This window comes from Phascolarctos cinereus, unplaced genomic scaffold (genome assembly GCF_003287225.1).
Source record: "Phascolarctos cinereus isolate Bilbo 61053 unplaced genomic scaffold, phaCin_HiC Scaffold_9;HRSCAF=440, whole genome shotgun sequence".
Taxonomy (NCBI): domain Eukaryota; kingdom Metazoa; phylum Chordata; class Mammalia; order Diprotodontia; family Phascolarctidae; genus Phascolarctos; species Phascolarctos cinereus.
The window spans coordinates 55,769,010-55,793,216 of NW_027556402.1; the positions used below are offsets into that span (position 1 = coordinate 55,769,010).

The window sequence follows — 24,207 nt, forward strand, 5'->3', positions numbered from 1 at the left end:
CCCCTAAACAGCATTTTTCTGCCTCAGGATGAGTATATTTAACTGAATTAAGGTAAAAATATGGCACTGGAAACAAAGCCAGGAAATTGACACATAGGTGGAAAATGTCTCCCTTGCACTCAGGTAGAGGGGGGTTCTCAGGAAAGAAAGTGATCAGTGATTGCTCTTTGCAGCAGCTTCTCTGAGGCAGAGCTTACAACAGCACAAATACTCAAAGGGGGAAGGTTGACCTGACTGGCAGAAGTCTTTTTGGAGGGTGGGATTGCATAAACTAAACTTTACAACCTCTTAATGGTTTCATTTCCCTCAATGCACTGGGAAGAAAAATTAGTCAATCAATCGATACTCAATTTATTAATCACTTAGTGCCATTTGCTATGATGGTGGTCGATGGACATAGGAAGAAAAAAAACGAAAATTTCTACCACAAGAAGCTTATATTCTCTCAGTGGAATGGGAAATTGAGAAAATGAACTCGCCTCAAAAATTTGTCAATTCATTGTTTTATAGCTATAGTTTAAATATGGTATTAAGTGAATCAAGGACTAGAGTCTTTCCAAAATGCATATTTTAGACAAGAATCAAGATGTGATGTACAGGGAAGGCTATCTTTATTATCTCCTATATTATTATTAATTAATTTTTGCTCAGGAGAGACATATACTGAAAATGATGTTTTCTCCACTAAATTATATTCTCTCCTCCTCCAAACTGTGATTTTCTTTTATGTTTACTGAATATCAAACCATTATATAGTAAACATGGTGGGCACATTAAAAAAAAGTAAACAAAAACAGGACCCAAAGTACTGCAGATGGGCAAAGACAGGTGTCCAGGCATCAATAAATAATTCAAACATTTTTTGAAAAAATTACTGAGAATGTTTTGTCTAAAGGCCTGCCAAATTAGTCTAAGCATGAAATCGTTCATGTAGGAAAATCATTCATAAAGGAAATGCTATGTGAAGAACTACAATCCTTTCTCTTTTTAGAAGAGTGATATAAAGTGATATAAGAGTGGTATAAAAAGGAACTAAAACCAAAACATTCCTTCCTTCTAGCAGAAGCTTATATATACTTATATATGTCACACACATGTTATATATGTTATATACATGATATATACATATGTATCCTTGTATATAATATTTATTAAGCCTGCTACATTCCGGGCACCGTGCTAAGTGTTGAAGATGCAAGAAGAGGTAAAAGACAAATTCTTGTACTCACAGAGCCTATATCTACTATAGGAGGCAACATGCAAGCAAATATATACAAAGCAAGCTATGTAAATAGGATAAATATTTAAAAGTCTATTTTAAAGTCAGGAGATCAGTAGTTGGAGCATAGATGTGAGAGAGTGTTCCAGGCATAGAGGACAGGCTTTTAAGCATTCAGTCTATCAACCACCCGTTTTCCCTTTTGCCAACAATTACATCTCTGCCTCAGAGCAGCTGCTACTAAGAGCAATCACTGATCACTTTCTTTCCTGAGATCTCTGCTCTACCTGAGTGCAAGGGAGACATTTTCCACCTATGTGTCAATTTCCTAGTTTTGTTTCTAGTGCCATATTTTTACCTTAATTTGGTTAAATATACTCATCCTGGGGCAGCTATGTGGCGCAGTGGATAGAGCACCGGCCCTAAATTCAGGAGGACCTGAGTTCAAATCTGGCCTCAGACACATAACACTTACTAGCTGTGTTGACCCTGGGCAAGTCACTTAACCCCATTGCCTAGCCAAAAAAACAAAAACAAACAAACAAACAAACAAAAACAAATAAAAAAAATATACTCATCCTGAGGTAGAAAAATGCTGTCTAGGGGCATAATTCTGCAAAGCTTTGCTTCTTGTACTAGCTGGGTTGTTTCATCTTCCTGACTTCAAATCTGGCCTCAGACACTCACTAGTTATATGACCCTGGGCAAGTCACTTAACTCTGTTTGCCTTGATATCTCCATCTATAAAATGAGCTGAAGAAGAAAATGGCAAACCAATTCAGTTTCTTTGCCAAGAAAACTCCAAATGAGTTTATGAAGAGTCAAACATGACTGAAAAAACGACTCAACAAAACTCCCTAATCTTAAAAACAAACAAAAACAAAAACTTCATTTGAATGATCCTACCACCCATTCAAGCCCAGTCCTATATCTTTTCACTTTAACAGCCAAATTTTAAGGAAAACAAAATAAAAAACTACTTTCTTTCCTCTACTTCTCTCCCATGAACTTCTCAGTTTTTTATGGTCTGGTTTCCCACCTTGCCACTCAACTGAAACTGCTTCTATCAACGTTTCAGTGACTTCATAATTTTTAAATCTGATGTCTTTCTTAGTCATCATCTTTCTTGAACTCTTTAAGTCACAAGTGGGTCCCCTCTTCATGACGCCTCTTTCCTCCCTTCGTTTTTCTGACCTGTTCACATGATGGATGGCTTTCTGGATCCTCTCCCATATCATTATTGATTATTTTTTCCATGTCTACCCCCTGAATAAAATGCAAGCTTCTTGAGGACAGAGGTCATTTTTTTTTCCATCGCTGTTGTACAACACTAATATGCTGCTTTGCACAAAGTAAGTACTTAATAGATGCTTGGATTAGATTGGAATGAATCCATGATTTCATCAAAGGAGTTTTCTCACCATTGATGCAGATTATACCTTTGTTAGGTCATCCTCGTGAATTATGTAGCCCCCTATTAATTCCAGGATCAATCTTTTTACAGTAAACTCCTAAGGCTCTCCAGCCTCCATGATCTAGTATACAAAGTGTTCTATTTGTCTTCTGAAGTCCTTTTGTGGTTCAAACTCTGACAGGTTTCACCAAGCTTTGAATAAAGCTTTTTCATATTAGTAAAAAGTTTGAATTCCATTGGCATTTCCTAGAATCCAAGGGCACTTTTGTACCACAATGAGACATCAGAAGAGGACTTAGGGAAGATTTTTCCTGTTACATAGTTATATTTGTGGTGGAACAGACTGTTGAACTTGGAGCTGGGAATACTTGCACACAAAGCCCTACTTTAGACACTTATTATTAGTTGTATCACTAGTGTGTTACAAGACACTTAAGCACTTTCACTCTCAGTTTTGCCATCTATAAAATGAGAATACTGATATCCTTAGAATATATCTCATTTGGCTGTTCTTAGGAATAAAATGCAATAATGTTGGCAAAACTTAAAGTGATATGCAAATGGAAAATTATTATTATTATTATTATTATTATTGTTATTATTATTCCAAGGGAACTAATAGTAACTCATTGAAAACCCTTTTTATTTCAAAGAGAGATACTAAGTAAGTAATGGAAATTGTTGTTTTTGAGCAGCCTACTGAAGTATGAATTTCTGGCCATTATTAATGATGTTATGTCCACATCTACCAGTGATAATTTATGTTCTCAAATAACAGATGAAACCATTCACAGGAATAGACTTACGTTAGAGCTTCTGAGTAGTTATAATGAGGAGTAACTCCCAGAAACTTCTGCACTTCATCCATCACAGTAGCTGGGTCAGATCTCAACTGTTGTCCATCAATAATCAGCAACTAGAAAACCCAAAATAGTCACTTTAAGAACAGTAAAATCCTAGATGCTTCTCTTGCCATGTCATGAGACAAAAATAAGTCACTGAAGGATCAAAAGAAAGGGGATGTATACTGCCTAGAAAACCAGGGGTGCATGAAGCTTTTTTTCAATTTCTAGGGAGAGTATCTCTACCTTGGGGATTAAACATCTTATTCCAAAATTTCAAGACCTCATGCTGGAGCTAATTGTGCACTTTTTTATTTCTCACAATCCCATGACCAGGTAGGAACATAAATATGAGCTGGAATAGTCCTTAGAATCCATTTGGTCCCAAGTCTTCATTTTACAGTTGGAGCAATAGAGGACAAGAGAGGTTAAGTGACTTTTCCAAGGTCACACAGTATTTGAAGCTAGGTCCTCAGAATCCCAAACCAGTGTCTTTTGCCACAGTACTCTCTGCCTCTACTCTCTGTTCAATGGCAGTGCCCTTTACTCCTCCCTCCCTTCCTCTCTCTCACTCTTCTTTCTTTTCTTCCCTTCCTTCCTTCCTTCCTTCCTTCCTTCCTTCCTTCCTTCCTTCCTTCCTTCCTTCCTCCCTCCCTCCCTCCCTCCCTCTATCCTCTCTCTCTCTCTCTCTCTCTCTCTCTCTCTCTCTCTCTCTCTCTCTTTCTTTCTTTCTTCCTTTCCTTCCTTCTTTCATCTGTCTCCCATCTCACCCAGGCTAATAGTGAAGTAACCAGTTATTGGCCCAATCCTACCGCTAATCTGTCCAGAAGCTTTGACTCACATTTTGGACCTCATCAGTTTGCTCCTCCATAGGCAACCTGGTGGTCCCTCTCTGTCAGGATTTCACCATACTATTTCCAGACTTAGTGCTGAAATTCAGTTAGCTTCAGTTCTCCTGAATCTCAGAACCCCTAAACTCAGGTAATCTCCCAGCTTTAGTCTCCCTCAGTTGTAGGGATTAGTCATACACCACTCTACCTGGCTACTTTCCTAAATAATCCCAAAGCATTTGGTTGTTATCCTCTAAACGTTATTGTGAGACTGCTTAATTACTAGTTATTCCTTCTTGATTTTGAAACAAATTGTGTTTGATTGTGTGGATTTTGCCATGAAGATCAGGTACTTTGCAGGACAGACTAATGAGGAAGACTAGGAACCTCCTGAGAAGTGTTTCCAAAACAAGGGATCCTAGAATCCAATAGTTTATTTAGGTTATTCCTATCCTGAAGCCAAGGGCCTGTTTAGAAGAGTCCACCTAATGTTACCCTGATTGACACGCAGGATTCAGATTCCTGCTGGTCAAAGGGACATCATCATCATCTAGGTTGAAATATTTTGGTCTCAAGAATCTTTTACACTTTTACAATTACTAATGACTCACACTCCCCCTAAGAGCTTTTGTTTATGTTGGTTTTATTTTTCAATATTTATTGCATTAGAAATTTTGAAAAATCTTAAGAGTATTATAAAATAGTTCTGGCATCCTGGATCCCCTGAGGTATCTGGGACCCCTAAGAATCCCTGGACTACACTCTGAGAACTGCTAATCTAGGGAAATGGTTAAAATGATTTCAAGATATTACCTGAGAAGTAGAAAAATAAGTCAACCATCTCTCTATGTGGACTGCATACCATCCAGGGGTCAGGCATCTCTTCTGTAGCATTTTTAATTCAGATGGGGCCCAATGTCCTGTTGTAATAACTTCATAGAAATTAAACCTCAAGGCAGCTGGATCCTCATGAGATCGCTGGTGCTTGAACAAAAAAGTTAACCACAAAGTGAGTTTCTGCAGCAGAGGAATATGTAATCTATAACAGGAGTCCAAGCCTTCACATGGACACAGAAAATTTCATAAATTGATTTCAAGCTCACAAATAGGGCATTAAGCATAAGCTCTGATTGGAAATTTAGACCAGGATTTATTTGAAAATATTTTTACAGTATACACCAAGTAGTATGAGTGCAAGTAAGCCAGATACATTCATCATTGTTTTCCTCTCTAAATAATGTTTCCATACAAAGCAGAGGCACGATTTGAATGATGTCAGAAATGCCATTAGATGTCAGGCTGACAATGATGCATATACAATGAATTTGATAGAAGGAGAATGTAATGGGTATGAGCACAGCTTCCATGACTGCCTTCAAGTATCAGCTAAAATCCTATCTTATTCAAGGAGCCTTTACTGGTCCTCTTTCCCCTGAATTTACTTTCCATCTACTGTGCCTATATTTTGTTGTAGCTCCCAACAGAATGTAAACTACTTGGGACTGTTGAACTACAAGGATTATTCCTCTTCTTTTCCTTTCTTTTCTTTTTTCTTCTTTTCTTTCCTTTTCCGTATTCCTCGTAGTTTAGAAGTACCTGACATAAATTCTTATCGACTGGCTGTGTATTACTATGGACCTGATTATAGCCATAACTTCTACTGAGGTATGTGTCCTCTCCCAGTGGTTCAAGAGGAAGAGGCTAGAAGGAGGGCAAGGGAGGGGAGAGGTAGGAGTGCAGAGTGACCTTGTTGTGTTGGGGTATATGTCCTCTCCCAGTGGTTCAAGTGGAAGAGGCTAGAAGGAGGGCAAGAGGGGAGAGGCAGGAGTGCAGAATGACCTTGTTACTAGTGCCTAGCTGTCATATATTTGAGAATACATGAAGTTACTAGTTCCCACTCCTCTTATTCTTAGCATTTAGGCCCAGTTCTAATTACCAAAAGATACCAAAAAGGCAATAAGGCAAAACTGTTTTGGGTACACCGACAGCTGTAATTTGTTCAATAGAGAGAAATGTCCAAATATGAAGGGGCAACAAATTATATTTTCACATAAGCGGGGCCAGTTTACATAAGGGTATTGGCAGGAATTTGCTAGTTTGCTACCATAGAAAATAAGAGAGTAGTCCCCCCATCTAATAAAATTAGGAAAAATCCAAGGAGGTATGGGGAATCAGGGTAAGCTTTCTATACTCTTGGGGTTCTTAATCCATAGTCCGTATTCTCCTTGACTAGATAAGATTTCAAGAGATTTATGTCAGTATGTGTGTGTGTGTTGTGTTGTGTCTGTGTCTGTGTGTGTGTCTGTGTGTGGGGGGGGGGTATGTAATTTATTTGGAAACTTGAAAAGCTGTTCAAGACAACCTAAGTCTAAAAATGAAGAAACAGAGAAAAAACTACTGGTATTTAATTGATAAGCCAGAAGCCAGAAAAAATACCAGGTATGACAAAGGAAGAAGAATATAAATGGAAAAATGCAGTAATTTTCCAGAAGAGAATATTAAAATACTGATAAAACTTGTGGTCTCATTTCTGTTATAAATATAAGTAGTATGACTAATACACAAATTGAATTGGAGAGTCAAGGAGATAAATTTGTCTGCCAAGGTATCATTGAGGTTTGGGGTGATATTACTCCTAACTGGAATATAGGTACAGGAGGACATATTTTTAAAAGGATGTATTAGGTAAAGTCACATGGCAAAGAAATCCATAAATGAGAGGCAGAAAGCATGAGGGAGACCATTTGGGTGAGGGCCAATGGAAAGAGGAGAAAAACCAATTTTGTCAGAGACCATATTACAGATATCCCAGAGAGCAAGAGGAAAGATGTTTTTAGTCATCGACATACTGTAGAGGATGCAGAGGAAAGGTGACCAGAATTGTTAGTCTAGAAACTGTCATACAAACATTGCTTAAAGGAAGTGGGGATAGTAAGCTAAGAGAAGAGAAAGCTGGGGGGGAGGGAGGGTGGCAGATGTTACTTGTAGGGAGTCACCTAAAGAATTTAAAATATTAAGAAATAAACTCTAGACCTTAGTTGCGAGCAGGTGTTCTCCCAGTTGCCAAAAAATCTCAGAAGGAAAAGACTGATTTAGGAAGATTTTAATCTCCCCCTCCATGTGCAGGTCACTTCTTTAATTTTGTAGGCCTGTCAGGTGGAAGATTAAGAAATGCCCTGATTGGTCCCGGGTGCAAAATTAGGAGTAATGAATGGAACTTTCAACTTGAGTTGATGTAAGAAAAAAAAATTCTGAACAATAGAACTGTTCACAGGTTGAAAGGGCTCACTTAAGAGATAGTGAATGTCCCATCACCGGAAGTACTTAACTAGCGGCTTTGTAAAGATGCTATGGAAGAAATTCTTATTCAGATATACATTTTGACCAGAGAGTTAAGTAGATCTTAGAGACCGTTGAGTCCAACCCTTCATTTTACATAAGAGGAAACTAAGAGGCCGAGAAGCTGTTATTTGTTCAGGATCACAGATGGCAAATATTTGAAGTGGGAGTCTTCCTGATTCTATGGACGATTCTAGGTGGCTCAGTGGGTAGCACATTGCCCCTGGAGTCAGGAGGACCTGAGTCAAATCCAGACTCAGACACTTACTAGTTGTGTGACTGTGGGCAAGTCATTTCACCCTATTTGCCTCAGGGTCCTTATCTGTAAAATGAGCTGGAAAAGGAAATGACAAACCAATCCAGCATCTCAGCCAACAAAATCCCATATGAGGTCATGGAGAGTCAGGACTGACTCAAACGATGCCACAGCACAAGAACTTACTAATTCTAAGTGCTTTAAACTCTATCCGTCAATACTTTCTGCCTCGAAGGTTTTGAAGTTGGATAATCTAGTTTTGAGTGCCAGCTATTCTCCCTGTTTACCTGAGTGGCCTTGGGCAAGTTGCTCTATCTTTATGAGGCTCAGTTTCCTCACCTTTAAAATGAGGAGGTTGAGCTAGGTCATTTCCAGCACAAAATCTACGATCCTTCCTCTGAGGCTTCTTCCAAATCTGAGATCTGTAGTTCCAACATGTGCTGCTGATACGGCTTTGAGGTCCTCACCTCAAACCATCAGTCAGCAGAGGCACAAAAGGTATTTTATTTGGATGTGAAAATGGCTAATAGAATGGTTAGGCATAAAGTAGATACAAAAGGAAGAGAAGGAGCAAGGATGGATTGATACTACATAGTAGTGGCATTGATTAGGGTGGGCCATATAGTAGAAGAGATAGTGACTTGACAGATTTTGGTTTTCTGTCTGACAGTTTCTCTCTATTAGTGCAGTATTTACTGAGCACCATGTATGGAAATGCATTGTACTATGTGCTTTGGGTAATATATATATGTGTGTGTGTGTGTGTGTGTGTGTGTGTGTGTATATATATATATGCATATAATGTATATACATATGTGTACATATATTTATATGTATATTGTATACATATGTGCATTTATATATGTATATATGTCTACATGTGTGTATACACGTGTATATGTATGTATGTATATATACATACATATACATATATACACATATATATATATATATATACGTATATATATGTGTATATATGTATATGTATGTATGTATATATACATACATATACATATATACACATATATATACGTATATATACGTATATATATGTGTATATATGTATATGTATGTATGTATGTATATATACATACATATACATATATACACATATATATACATATATATATACACACACATACACACATGTATATATGGTTTGGATCTATGATTTCATTCATTAAGGATTCATGCTATCCAAGATCTGTCGCTTATAATTTTAGTGAATTTCCTGGAGCAATGAGAAGTTAAGGGTTTGCTCATGTTTATATAACTCGTACATGTCAGAGGCAAGATTTAAGTTCAGCCCTTTCTGGTTCAGAGGCCAGCTCCCTATCCCATTACATCATACCACCTCTTCACACAATACATACAGTTAGCCCAAATGTGGAAGTGACGGATGACCCAGTCAGTGCATACAAATATCAATAAAATGTAAGCATGTTATGTTAGTTCAAAAATTCTTAATTTTCTATCCCCTGGAGTGATAAATAGGAAATAATTTAATATATTTGAAAAATGGCCAAAGTACAAATATGTGTAGAAGGTTCACGATGTGAGATGTACAGAAAACAGTATTAAGCATTTACTCTGTTTTATATTGCTTTGAACAAATTCAACATAAACGTTTTTGTGGGGGGTGAGGCAATTTGGGTTAAGTGACTTGCCCAGGGTCACACAGTGTCTGAGGTAGGATTTGAGGTCAGATCCTTCTGACTTCAAGGATGGAGCTCTATCCACTGCACCACCTAGCTGCCCCTCAAAATAGACTTAAAAATAAAACCCTTTCTTCCATAAAAATGAATCAGGAAATTAGCATGTCAAAATAATAATATTGAAAATTTATAATAATATTATATATGATATAATAAATGATATAATAAAATATTATGTTATATATGATGTAACATATAATATATTATATTATACAATAATATAATATATAAGTTTGCACTTTTAAACCTCATAATAATCCTGTGACATAGTGCTATTATTGTCCTCACTTTGTAAATAAAGAAACTGAGGCAGAAAGAAAGAAAGAAGTGATTTGCCCAGTGTCATACAGTTAATAAGCACCTGAAGCAAGATTTGAACTCTGATCTTCCCATCTCGAGGTCCTCTATTCTACCCACTGTGCTACCTAACTGCCCCTTTTACAGGGATGTGAAATAACAATGGGTAGTAGTTTAGAGGAACTGTACCTTTATAGAATCCCACTCTTGTTCATTATGAAGATGTGTGCCCAGTATTTACAACAGCAGTGGACATTCGTAAGGGCCTGCTCTAGGAGCCTTATTGAACAAAGAGCAAATTTACCCTATTTACTGAGCAGAAAGGAATGGGTTAGACATTATAAGTGGGGGCTGCATAATTTTAAAATGTGGAGCTACTATCTCATTCTGCACTGAAGACTATTATCAGTTTAAAATATCTCCTTCAAAACATTCTCGTTCAGGCTTTTTACCTAAAGAAGCATCCTACATATGTGAATTTACTTCATTCAAGCTGCTCTTTGGGAAAAAGAGAAGGTTGCTTTCCTGCTTCCACTCCCTAAGAGAGCACTCTCTACCTTTTGCATGAAAGCATCCAGAATTCTTTCCTGAAGGTTTGACTTTAAACCTGTTTTCCTGTGGTTTGGGAGCTCACAGGCTCAACGATTATTTTACTTAACTCACTTTGCAATATGAGAGCCCATATGGTTAGAAAGGTACAGTGTTATGTCCTCCTTGCTCTTTAAAGGGCTTTCGTTGTGGTAGGTGATCGAGGAAATCCGGCAGATGCCTGCCAAAGAGGCTAAGAAGTGACATGTGGCCAGCTCAGTTCATGAGGACTATTTATCAAGTTTGAGGATTATCCTTGTTCCTTTAATCTTTCCCTGTAGGCTGCTGTTCAGATTTCCAGAAGCACGTGGTAGTCCCTTAACACCTTCTCAAAGGGCTGGGACCTGAGAACATTAACTAGTATTTTTTTCTATGGGCTAGATGGCTCCAGCAGAAAAGGGTTTTGGGAAAAAGATTTAAACTATTGGCTTAAGGGGTTTCTACATTATCTGTTAACGATGGGCTAATCTGATTTTGATGAGTACAGAAAATTGATAGGTGACCTTTCTTCTTGGTATGGATAACAGAAGAAATAAATTTTTTTAAATGCAGTGAATTAATTTTTATTCATTTACATATTTGGCAGTGAGATTCCAATTTTGTTGTTGTTTTTGGTGAGGAAGCTCCTTCTTCTATCAACACAGACCAATATCTACTCTGCCACATCTAGTCTTAGCTGCCTGGAGATGTTGAAAAGTTAAGTGACTTGTCTAGGGTCACATGACTAGTATAGAGGCAGGACCTGAGCCCAATTCTGCCTGGTTCTAGTGCTGGTTCTACCGGTTCTAATATGTCTTATTGCTGCTGAAGCAGAGGAATAGGGACTAGATGGACCTATGGTTTCATAGGTATAAGGTGTGCCCCAGGGTGGAAATTCACTCTACCAATGCAACTTGGCACATTTTCTGCAATTTTTTGTTTTATAAGAGAGTTGCTTAAAACCTTAAAAAGTCAAATTCTGGGTCATACTGCAAAACGTATCAGATGCCAAACCTGGACCTTTGTCAGATGCCAAGCCCATGCCTTCATGGCTTCTAGGTCAGCCTTTCTTTCCATTGATAATAATTGAAGAAAGTAAAATTTTCAAAATGTACCTTTATTATTTAATGATAACTAGTAATAATGCAACAATCTATATGCATTATTGCTAGTTATCATTAATTGATAATAATAATTATTATTTTTATTAAACTCCATGACGTATATCAGAAACGTTGGGAAGATTCCCCAGCTCTAGAGTACCTCCCTGCTGTCTTACTTAAAATTGGAACTCTACCAGAATAATTTATTTGGCTTGAGCTTTTATCCCCTGTTAAAATGAAAATTTACCCTAAAGTGGTAACATTTTGAGTTTTATCTGTGACTAGCACGTTAGTATAAATAACAGCCAGCCTGATTTGGAAAGCCATTGGCCCTTCGGGCAGAAGACTTCGGTATCAGTCAGGCATTTACCATTTAATTAATCTCTGATCCCAAGGCCAAATTCCCTATTTCCCTTGGCCTCAGTCTCTTTACCAATAAAATGGGAATGATAGCCACAGCCACCTACTTCACAGGGCAATATGGGTAAAGTACTTTTTAAACGAGAAAATGGTATAGGGAGCTTCTATAAGGATTACTGGATCTGTCTGGTGGGGGAAGTTGGGGGAGGCTAAGTTGATTAAAAGGAACAGGGCAGAGGAAAAGATGAGGTAATGGTAACCTATCCTGCATAGGCTTGTGGGTGGTGGTAAATGTTATAGAGATCCCTGCAAGAATCAACAAAGCTGACCCAGCTTTGGAGCATAGCCCACCCATTCCCTTGCTGGGCCACACACTGAGTATGGAATACAGCTGTATAGAATAATTATATCATGAAGCATTCAAGTTATTCTGTGTCCCTAGAGCCAAGAGCAGAGAAGGGGGTGAGAACTAACGATATGGTTGAATGAGGCTTCTTAAAAGCCAAATATAATGACAATTAAAAATGGAAAGTTGTATTTTACCATAAAGTTCCCATAAGCCATCAGCTGAACTAACAATAATATCTTGAATTTGTATGGTTTATATTTTTCAAAGTATTTTCACACATTTGATCTATACAACTGTACTTTAAGGTTGTCATAAAAGGCAGCAAAAACGGATGTTATCACTACTTTTAGATTTGCTAGTTTCTTTCAAAGCTCAGTTCCAGTGGCGCTTTGCACGTGTGTCATTTCCTGTCCCTCTCAGATGGTTGACTTTCCCTCTAAAATTATCTTGAATTTACTTATATATTTTACATCTACAGATTTGGGTGCATGCTGTCTTTCCCAACAGAATAGAAGTTCCAGAAGGAACTTTTTTTTTATCTTAGCATCCACACCACTTAGCACATAGAGTAAGTGCTTGTTAACATTTGTCTTGATTGATTATTAACATTTACTAGATGACAGAACGGAGGCATGAGGAAAGTTAAATGACTTGCATAAGTTTTCATGATCAGTAATGGAGCTGAAACTTGTATCCAGACCCCCTGATTCCTCATGGTTGTTCCATTATAATAACACTAGCCATACAATTTCTCAACAAAAGTAACTTCAGCTTTATTTCCTCCCGCCCAACACATATTTTGATCCTTTCTTAAAGACAACAGCCACTCATAATATGCATCCCTTCCTTATAGACTTTCATTCATAAGAAGATGAACTAACGTATTTAGAGCTAGAAGAAAACTCCAGTTCCCTAGTTCAAGTCCCTTATGTCAGAAAGTCCTTCAGATATCTAAGACTTAGCTGACTTAACACTGGTCATTCAACTAAAAAGAAGCCATGTGTACTCACATTTTAAGGAAAAATTGAGGACATTTGCTGTGAGGTTTGTCTTCTCTCTTTCTCATTTCCTGTCACTCAGATGCCTTCTGTCCTGATCTCTTCCTTCACTCCTGGCTGTCTTGTATGATGAAGTGGTCTTACTCCTTACTAAGACTACCTCTCTACCTGTTCAAGTGATCCCATTCCACCCCATCTCCTCCAACAGATTGCTTCCTCTGTCATTCCCATTCTTTCACTTATTTTCAATGTTCCTCTGTCTACTGGCTCATTTCCTACTGCCTACAAACATGTCCTTGTTTTCTATGTCCTGAAAAGACATTTGATCCTTCCATCCCCACTAATTGTCTTCCCAAACCTCTTCTTCCCTTTGTAGCTAAACTCCTTGAAAAGGCCATCTACAACATGTACTTCCACTTTCTCTACTCTTATGCCCTTTTTTGACCCCTCCCTTACAATACAGGTTCTTACCTTATTATTCCATTGAAACTTCTCTCTCCAGTGATCTTCTAGTTTCCAAATCCAGTGACTTTTTCTCAATCCTCCTCCTTTACCTCTCTTCAGCCTTTGATGCAACTGATCACCATCTTTTTTTTTGACATTCTCTTCTGTCTTGGTTCTTGGGACACTACTATTTCCTGGTTTTCCTCCTACCTATCTGGTCACTCTTTCTCACTATCCATGCCGGATCTTCATCCAGATCACATGCTTTAAAAATACATCCTCTTCAGGGTTCTGTCATAGGGCCTCTTCTCTTCTCTCTCTATGTAACTTCACTTGGTGATCTCATCAGCTCCCAAGGCTCAAATTGTTACCTCTATGCCAATAATTCTCAAATCTATCTGTCTTGTCCCAAACCCTCTGCTGACTTCCCATCTAACATCTCTGACTTCCTTTTATACATCTCATACTGAATGTCCAGAGGCATCTTGAACTCAACATGTCCAAAGCCAAACTTAGAATCTTTCCCCCTAAGCTTTTCCCCTCCTCCAACCTTCCCTTTTACTATAGAATGCAACACCATCCTCCTAGTCCCTAAACTTCACAACCAAGGGATCACCCTAGACTCCTTGTTATCTCACCCTCCCTGCCATATCCCATCTGTGGCCAAGACCTGTTGATTTCACCTCTCCAACATCTCTCATAAAGCCTTCTCCAATCTCTCTTAATTCCAATCCCTTTCCTCTGTTAATTTATCATGTACAAAGCTTGTTTTGTATATATTTATTTGTATATTATCTCCCCATTAGATTTTAAGTTCCTTGAGGGAAGGAACTATCTTTTGCCTCTTTATATCTCCAGCACTTAGGATAGTGCCTGGCACACTTGTTTAATACATATTTATTCATTCTTGACTGATTATTATTTTTATTTGCTTTCATTTTACATAACACTCAGTGAATCTTGACCACAATCATTCTATATTTAAAGCCTTAGAACATTTTAATACCTGGTACCAGGAGTATGCTCTGTCCGAGGGGTCAATGAGAATGGTGATGATCTTGGCCTTGGGAACAAGAGATGCAGCTCTCCTGGGAGCTTCCTCTGAATGGAAGTAGTTAGCGCTCTTCTCAAAGAGAAAATCATTGGTAATATTGGAGGGGATGGGGAAAAAATCCATATACCTGGCAGAGGAATGAGACAAAGAGCAGAGTCAGATTATGAACTCTTTCATTTTCTCTGTAAAAGTTCTAGCCCTTTGATTTTCAAGTTCAAATTTTACGTAGGGTCAAATTTTAATCATTTGAGGCTAATCCTTAAGTCAGCAGTTTTCCTTGAATGTAAAGAAACAATGTTCAAAGTATTCTAGTGATTCAATTCATTGGAAAAAAAATACTCCTGGCTCATGAGTCAGTGTTATCAAAAGCTAAATCAAGAAAACTAGGCTTATCATGGTTTTTAAAATGAGCCTTCCTCAGAAGGCATTTTTAAACTGCAAAATTATATGTGTGAACTTGAATGTAAAACTTCCTAAATTAAGATTAAAATGTTCTTGTAAGAAAGATGTGGAACTCAGAATAGCAATAAGATACTAAAGAGATTAGAGTATAGTTGTTCTTTGCTTTTTTTTTTTAACTTTTGCATAATTTGTACTATGTAAAGCAACATGGACACATTACCGTCTATCTAAAGTAATTAAGGAAACATTTCCTGCTGTTTTGATCCCATGGAGCCTCTGTAGGTTCACTCTTCCTTATGCCATATAAATGTTCCTCTTTGTTTAGATTATGGAGTTAGTAGGCTCTGAGGTTACACAGTGCAGTGCTTGAATTACATTTGAAACCCTCATAACTGCTCCTCACATCTGCAATCCCCAGGTGTTCCAGAAATAAATATAAGGGGAACCATTCTGAATCCATCTAAGGCTCATTTCTTCCTTGGAAACTGGAGATTGCGTTTTGCAAATGCCAACGTGAGAGGAGCCTTCACTACCTCTCTGCCCCAAATTTAGTTCTCAAGTTGGGCTCAGACATAAGAGAAAACCACTCTTTTCTAATCTCTAGGTCTTTAATGGTGACTCTAGTGTTTTCTAGTGGTTATGGAAGAGCCAGAGAGAATCACATTATCATGATACAGAGTAAGGGCATCACACACATTTAAGAATGTCCAGCCTTGCTCACTGACATCCTTGTCCCTAATCCAGGACTAGCCATGCTCACCAATGGGGATTCAATTAGGGAATTAAGCTTTTGTGTGATGTTAACTCACTGAGGCATGGCATATAAGTGTATGTATCCAAGGAAATTCTCTTCACAGAATGCTCCTTCATTTATTGAGGAATTGGGGGTATCATGCCAATATATACTTAAAATGGTTGGAATCCAAATAAATAAATTAGAGGAGACTTCAGAAGATCAGTGACAGCATCAGGTACATTCTGTTATACTCTAGAAGAAAATATGCATGTCAAAGCATTTTTGGTGATATTGGTTTGCACCATTTATGAGATGCAGCAACTATTTCTATTAAACTATGTAGCGATAATGTGGTTTTGTCAATGTTCTGTTATAATATGAATGTTGAATATCAATGTATTATAGTGCTACCTGTACAGTGTACATTAGGGACAAGGATGTCAGTGAGCAAGGCTGGACATTCTTAAATGTGTGTGATGCCCTTACTCTGTATCATGATAATGTGATTCTCTCTGGCTCTTCCATAACCACTAGAAAACACTAGAGTCACCATTAAAGACCTAGAGATTAGAAAAGAGTGGTTTTCTCTTATGTCTGAGCCCATTAATTATTAAAAAAATTCATATCCTCCTAGTTTCTCCAAGTATCAATAGGAATATAAATAAGAGAAGTGACTATATCTTTAGCAAAAAAAAATTTTTTTTCTAGACAAAATCAAATAACATACTTTAGAAAATTTAAATAACCTTATTAAATATTCTGATGAGGAATATTCCATGTTCTTTATTCAATCATATTATTTTACTAGAAAAATATTATCATTATTGTACTGTCCAAATAAAATTATGGGCAACGCTGATTAAATGTCTCATCATTATGAATTAATTTCTAATTCATTGTGATAGCACTGAGCATAACAAATTAATCTGGTAATTATGCAGATGTCCTGCATACATCTATAATTGCTCCACTGTGATTTAGCGTGTATTAATAATATACTTTCTTTTTCTTATTCTTCTTACCAGTCAATTCCCTTCTGATAGTTGTTTCCATTAAAGAACTGAACTTCTTCAAATGTTTTTGGACTGGGGAGATTGCTGATGATGGAAGGATGCATAAGTAGAAATAAATAAAGTGCAGTTGTCCCTACAGCAAAGAAGAGGAAAAAGGATTATGGAACATAAACATTGAAGAAAGGAGATGTCTCAGCTTTTACTCAAAGCAGTATTTATCAAAAGAAAAAAGAGGGGAAAAAAACATTAAGCAAAACAGTTCTCCCCAGTGTCTCAATGATTTCTTGGAGATGTTCAGCATTCTTAAACTAGCAATATCCTCAATTATAACTTGTTGGACTCAACCAACATTGATGTGACTTCATTTTTGATTTAATATGATTGTAACTAATTTATTATCAAAGAACAACAAAAAATAAGAAATTAATTCCTAAAATAAAGCTAAAACTGAGACAGAGACAGAGATAGAGAGACAGAGAGAGAGAGAGAGAGACAGAGTGGGTGTTGGAGGGAGGGAGAGAGGCAGAGGGAGAGAGAGAGAGAGAGAGAGAGAGAGAGAGAGAGAGAGAGAGAGAGAGAGAGAGAGAGAGAGAGAGAGAGAAGAGAGAGACCAGGTCTTTGTCTTTGTTGTTGCTGTTCAATTGTTTCAGCTGTTACAACTTTTTTCATGACCCCATTTGCGGTTGCCTTTAGGCAGGTAAATAACAACTGATTCCCCCGCCTCCCAAATCTCTAGAAATGGATACTCCATTATTTTACTCAGCAGTGTATTCTTATATTTCAACACTGTGCTGGATAAGAAGTTCTAAATGGAGATATTATTTTTTAATTCACCTTTTCTTTTTCTTTTTCTAAATCTTGACTTGTGTGATAACATCATTTTGGAGAATTCCCAATGTAGAAGTTCACTTCAACTTCCTCCAACAATTCAGATCAACAACTTCTCTGTTATGAGTCCCATTTTACATTTGTTTTAGAACATCAGTTCTACAAGTGAGCTATCTCGACAGGTAAATAGGATAGTGAAAATTTCCTTGTTGGTGTTGTTGAGCCATTTCAGTCGTGTCTGACTCCTCATGACTCCGTCTTGGCAAAGAAACTGTAGTCATTTGCCATTTCCTTCTCCAGTTCATTTTACAGATGAGGAAATTGAGGCAAACAGAGTTAACGGACTTGCCCAGGTTCACACAGCTAATTAGCGTCTGAGGTCAGATTTGAATCCTGTCATTCCGGACTCCAGGTCTGGGGGCACTCTATCCACTGAGCCACCTAGCTGCCCAGGGAACTTCCCTAGCTTACTATATATGGCTAGCTCCAAACCAGCTCATGCTTCATATCCCATCTGGCCACTCACCTGGATCATCCTGCCAACTGCCTGAAACTGTGTACGTCCTCTTCTGCCATGCTTTTCTCCTGTTTTCCACTTCTTACCATGATGTCAGTAAATCAAACCAATACCTTGGGCTTTACTCCCTATTCCTACCTCTTTCCAGTTTGGTCAAGTGTTGTGTCCCCCTATTGAAATATAAGCTCTCTGACAATGAGGAAAAGGGCAAGGACAGATAAAGTCTGTCTGCCTTTTGTATTTTATTTTCCATGTCTCTTATAGTACCTATCACATAGTAAGCACTTAAGAAATGATTTTTCATTCACATGCATGCATGCATTCTTCATTCATTCATTCATTCATCCACTTAGTCTACATGTCAAAGATGTTATTAAGGAAACACATCAGGGAAATTAACTTAGGCTCTTACTTTGGAGCTAGCTCAGTACTACTGCTGAAGGGCAGAAAGGAACTCGAAGAAGAACTGGAGGAAAAACACAAGATACTGCCCTCAGATAGGTGTATATACCAGTTATACATCTCTCTGTGTCTCTTTCTGTCTGTGTCTCTGTCTGTGTCTGTGTCTCTGTCTGCCCGTCTGTCTCTCCCTCTCTTTCTCATTTCTACCTATCTAGGCTAGAATTTTATGAAAGAGGGAACTCCCTGTGAATAGTGTGCTTCACCAGTGCAGATCATCAGCTTAGGTGCAATTTCTAGTCTTATAGGGTTGTGTGAGAGAATTGCCACTGAGAAATTATGTGACTTGCCCAAAGCCAGACAGCCAGGTATATTTCAGGGATGAGACTTGAGCTCAAGTCTTTTGGTCTTTGAGGGTAGCTTTCTCTCCACTTTCCCACCTTGCCCCTTATATGTTGTATTTGCATACATATAATATCACTCATAAGTTACCCCCTAGACAGGTGGAACAGCAAATAGAGCTCTGGGTCTGGAATTAGGAAGACCTGAATTCAAATCCAGTCTCAGACATGTATTAGCAGCATGATCCCAGGCAAGTCAGTCTGTCTTAGTTTCCTCAGCTGTAAAATAGGGATAACAATAGCATCTACATCCCAGGGTTGTTGGGAGGATTAAATGATATAATATTTGTAACATACTTAGCATAGTCCCTGGCACATAGTAGGTGCCTAACAAATGTTTGTTTCCTTTCTCTCCTTCCTCTACTCCAGTTGCTGCACATTCTACATTTTCTTTTTGTGTGTGTCTTCCTTTTTGCTTTAGGACCTCCACCGAGTTCATTTTGATGATGATTTCTTCCATATGACAACATGGGGGACTGGGAAGGCATACAATGTGCCATGTCCCATGGCCATGATCCCTGCTGGGCCAGTCCTGGTTCTACCTGATTCCAAATAAGGATTTTCCTGTTCTGATGCATATTAAGTTTATATATATATATATATATACACACACACATATATATACACACACATATATATATATATATACACACATATATATATACATGTAAGCTTTATATATGTGTGTATATGTGTGTACATACATGTGTGCGTATGTCAGAAAACAGTTCATGACAAATTCATCTCAGTAAAAGTTAGGAGGAGGGGAAGGGGTATATGGAGATCAGAAATTGCTCAGGATTCAGCCTTTGAGCTGCTAGGGAATAGAGAGGTTTGCCCGAGATCACATAGCCAATGTGTGTCAAAGACTAGAGCTGAACTCATGTTATTCTGATGGAGGCCTGCTCTTAGTAGGATTGTAGATAGAGCTGGAAGGGAACTTAGAGACCATCCAGGCCAACCCATCATTGTCCATTTGAAGAAACTGAGGCCCAGGAAGTTACTGTGATTTTCTCAAGGTTCAGAGGTGACACAGGATGGCAGAGGGTGGTTTCAGATACCCTTTGCATTTCCCAAGGTGTCGTGTGACCTTGTACTTTATCAGCTGAAATGTATTTCTTTTATTGCATCATCTCAATCCTTTTAGAAGTCAGACCTCTTCTATTTAGATAAAATTGAAAACTGAAATCTGATATGTGATGATGGAGCATAAAGGGATAAGGGTCTTTGAGGTTATCTAATACAAACCCCTCTTTTTGTGGTTGAAGAAACTGAGATCTTGTCTAAATTTGCAGCATCTCTGCCACAAAATGATAAATGATACAGCCGTTTCCTTCTCCCTCCCTGTCTCCTTTTCTGTCTCTGCCTGTCTTTCTCTCTGTCTCTGTCTCTTCTCTCTATCTCTTCTCTTTCTGTTTCTGTCTTTGCGTCTCTCTGTTTCTCTATCTCTGTCTCTCTTCTCTCTCTCTGAATCTCTGCATTTCTTTCTCTTCCCTTCTTCCCCCCCCCTTTTGTTCTTGCTCTTATTATAAGGGGTGGCTCTTTGGAAGGGGGAAAAGGAAAAAAAAAGATAATATAAAACCAAAACATATTGATAAAATATTTTTAAAAGAGGTGTTATCAAGAGTTGCTAGGGCCCTAATACTGGAATCCTTTTCGCTGCTATCTGACTAGGTGATGAGTTGGGTTCCACAGATACCTTTCAGGAGGTCTATGAACTTAGGTGGGAAAAAATACACCCTTATTTCAATATAATTAGTTTCCTTTGTATTTTATGCATTTAAAAACATTATTTTAAGAAGGGATCTATAAGCTTCACTAGTCTGCCAAATGGGTCTCTCTCTCTCTCTCTCTCTCTCTCTGTCTCTCTCTCTCTCTTACACACACACACACACACACACACACACAAACACACACACACACACACACACACACGCAAGCACACATGCACTATTGGACTAGGATTTTCAAGGGGTTAACACCTTTAATACTAGAGGTGTCAGTCTTCTTAACTCCTTCTGCTTCCTTCTTACTGTCCATTTATCCCTCTTAGCTCTCTACTTCATCTACCTGTGTCTGCCTTGGAACATTGGAAAGGTCAGAAGTGACAACTTTTAAAAGCTATTGCCTTTCATTACTACCTCAGGGTGCTACTAAATAAAATAATTTGGGAACCATTAACTTAATTGTTGACATTTACATTAAAGGAAGCTGGACTTCCTATAATAAGAGTTGATTGGGTACAATTCTTCCATCTCCTGTGAAATGTCTCCATTCCCCCAGTGAGCATGCCCACTGGTGTCAATGGGCATCACCTGCCACTGAAGGAAGAGGAGGCTACAGAAAAGACTTCACCTTAAACTATCAGATTCAAAGGGGATTTAGACATTTTCACATTTCTCATGTTATAGCATCATTATCTGAACTCTGAAATAATTTATTCTTATAGAATATATTTGTGTTAATAACATTTTTTATTTTTTTTTATTGTTTTTGGCAATATTTCTGATTTCATTGCTACAAGGAATCCTGGTGAGAAACCTCCTATCAAATCAGATTTATCCCTAATTTTGAGTTACCTGAGCCAACAAAGGGTTAAGTGACTTACCCGGGTTTATATAGCTACTAGAGCCATTAGTATGACTTGGACACAAAGGTATTAAATTCTTATTAGAATGTAAGCTTTTTGTACAGGAAGCACTTCATTTATTGTATTTTTATCACTGGTGCCTAACATAGTGCTCGGAACAAAGGTAGTACTTTATGAATGTGTAGGGATTGACTGATTCCTTACCGACTTCTTTTTTGTTACATCATTTTTAAAATTATTTATTTATCTACTTTTGCTAGGCAATGGGGTTAAGTGACTTGCCCAGGGTCACACAGCTAGTAAGTATCAAGTGTCTGAGGCCAGATTTGAACTCAGGTCCTTTCCAGAGCCAGTGCTTCATCCACTGTGCCACCTAGCTGCCCCTATCATTTTTTTTTAAAGAGAAAGTTAAAGACTTACATTGTCATCATGAGACCTTTGACTTATGAGTCCTTTCCAAATTTCAACATCATGACTCATCTTGTGGCCTCCCTCAGTGCCTACCGCCTTTTCACTGTAGAATATCCATCCAAAATGCCAGTTTCCTCTCATTGGTGAGTTTCTCCAGGAGGCTTCATTTTGGAGAAGGGCCCAAGCTAGCCAACTTTCATTACCCTACTGGCTGGGCTTCTGAGTTTCTGGACCATGCCTCCATTTGGGTACATCTCCCCTACTCCTTTTCAGCTCCCAATTATGTGTTATATTCTCCCATTAGAATGTAAGCTCTTTGAGGGAAGGAACTTTCTCTTTTTCCCCATTATTTATGTCTTCATTGCTTACTATAGTATCTGGCACATAGTAGTACTTTATAAATGCTTGTTTTTTTGCCTTGCATTTAAGAGGCATCATGTTATAACTGATAGAGCTCTGGACCTGGCATCAGAAAGACCTGAATTTAAATCCTACCTTACGTACTTGTTAACCATGTGGCCCTTGGCAACTCATTTAATTATTCTTGTCTTCAGTTTCCTCATCTGTAAAATGAATGGGTCACAATCACCTCTAAAGTCTTTTCTAGTTATTAATCGGTGGTCTTATGATAAATAATAAATATAATTTCTTTCTCCTATACAGAAGTAAGCAAGCAGGGGAAACCTTTTTCCATCCTATAATTCTGTAGCAGGCAATAACAACAACAAAATGTGTTGCATGACAAATGGTACAGAGTCTATTTTAAAATTAAATTTTCAGCACTTCTCTACAACTTCAGCATTTTTTTTTTACATATTTAGTAGGCTTGTCTCAGATCTGGAGCTGAAAATGACTTGGGAAAGTAAGTATATTTTAAGCCAAAAAAAAAATGAATATTTCTGAAGCTACCTAGCTGTTTTCTTACTTCCCATATATATGTATATGTATGTATGTATAAAACATGGTGTCAATCCAGGTTATATTTCTTTAGGGCAGTGGAATTTCAGCAACTGATGTCTAATAACCTAGAAATTTTGCCCCAAACCTTTAAAATGATCTACCTTTTACATAGTAACAAAACCCTGGGATGGGTCGTGTTTATTTATTACGATTATTTGTATTATGCTATGGTTTGTGAAGTCACTGATAAATCAGAATGCTTCTATTCAAATCTAGTGAATTCCAAACACATCAAGACAATAAAAACTTTAATTAATCACTATGTGAGCAAAGTGTATAAAACTTTCACATACTGAAGAAAGTATAAAATACTCTAATTGAAAGTGTCATCTGATCAGTGAACTACTTTAATTCTGTTTTTACCACAGCCTTATACTGTGTTCCTTTAGTGACTGAGAAAGTACAAAGAAAGTATTTCTGTGCCCAAATGTGTTGGGGACAGGAAGTTTAAAATGTGTCAGTGAGTTTAACACACTCCCTTCTCTGTTCCTGGTGACAGTAACCAAAAATATTAAACAATATGTTCTTCTTCTATTATGGTTGAAATAGTGGCATTTGTCCTTGGCCAATCTCAGTAGAAACTACCATACCAAGAAGGTTAGCATCCCTCCTGGGTCACTTTCTTATCCCTGGCTCTTAACAGTATTGTGTGCTTAAATAATTTTTGTTGAATAATCACTAGTAGGGTGGAGGGATGACCGTAATGACCGAAACAAGCATCCTGAAAGAATCTTCAAGAAGGGCTTTTGTTCTATGCTGGGGATGATTCAAGCCAGTTCCTTGGTAGTTTAGATTCTATGGTGGAATCAAAAGAGATACTCTAAAGTCATTCAATAGTTAACACAAAGAGATTTAGTTAGCCATTAAGCTGATTTAGCTGAGTGAATCTGGTTTTACATAAAATATTAAAATAAAAAAAAGAAATATAAATTAAAATAACTCTGATGTACTGCCTAATATCTACCAGAATGACAAATGCTGGAAGGAATATAGGAAAATAGATATATTAATGAAGTATTGGTGTAGTTGTAAACTGGTCCAACTATTGTGGAGAACAATTTGGAACTATGGCCAAAGTGCTATAGAACTGTTCATACCCTTTAGCCTAGCAATACCGCTCACCAGGTCTACATTCCAAAGAGATCAAAGAAAAATGAAAAGGA

General features: G+C 37.7%; 1 protein-coding gene across 1 annotated transcript in view; it reads right to left on the minus strand.

The window, feature by feature from the left end:
* The window catches only part of NDST4 (N-deacetylase and N-sulfotransferase 4), a 343,262-nt gene that overhangs the window by 14,153 nt on the left and 304,902 nt on the right, over positions 1-24,207 (minus strand). The window contains exons 8-11 of the mRNA XM_078148164.1: positions 16,948-17,071; positions 14,740-14,914; positions 5,119-5,289; positions 3,440-3,549 (exon numbers count right to left, since the gene is read on the minus strand). Coding sequence (XP_078004290.1) covers positions 3,440-3,549; positions 5,119-5,289; positions 14,740-14,914; positions 16,948-17,071 — 580 coding nt within the window. The remainder of the gene's footprint in view (positions 1-3,439; positions 3,550-5,118; positions 5,290-14,739; positions 14,915-16,947; positions 17,072-24,207) is intronic.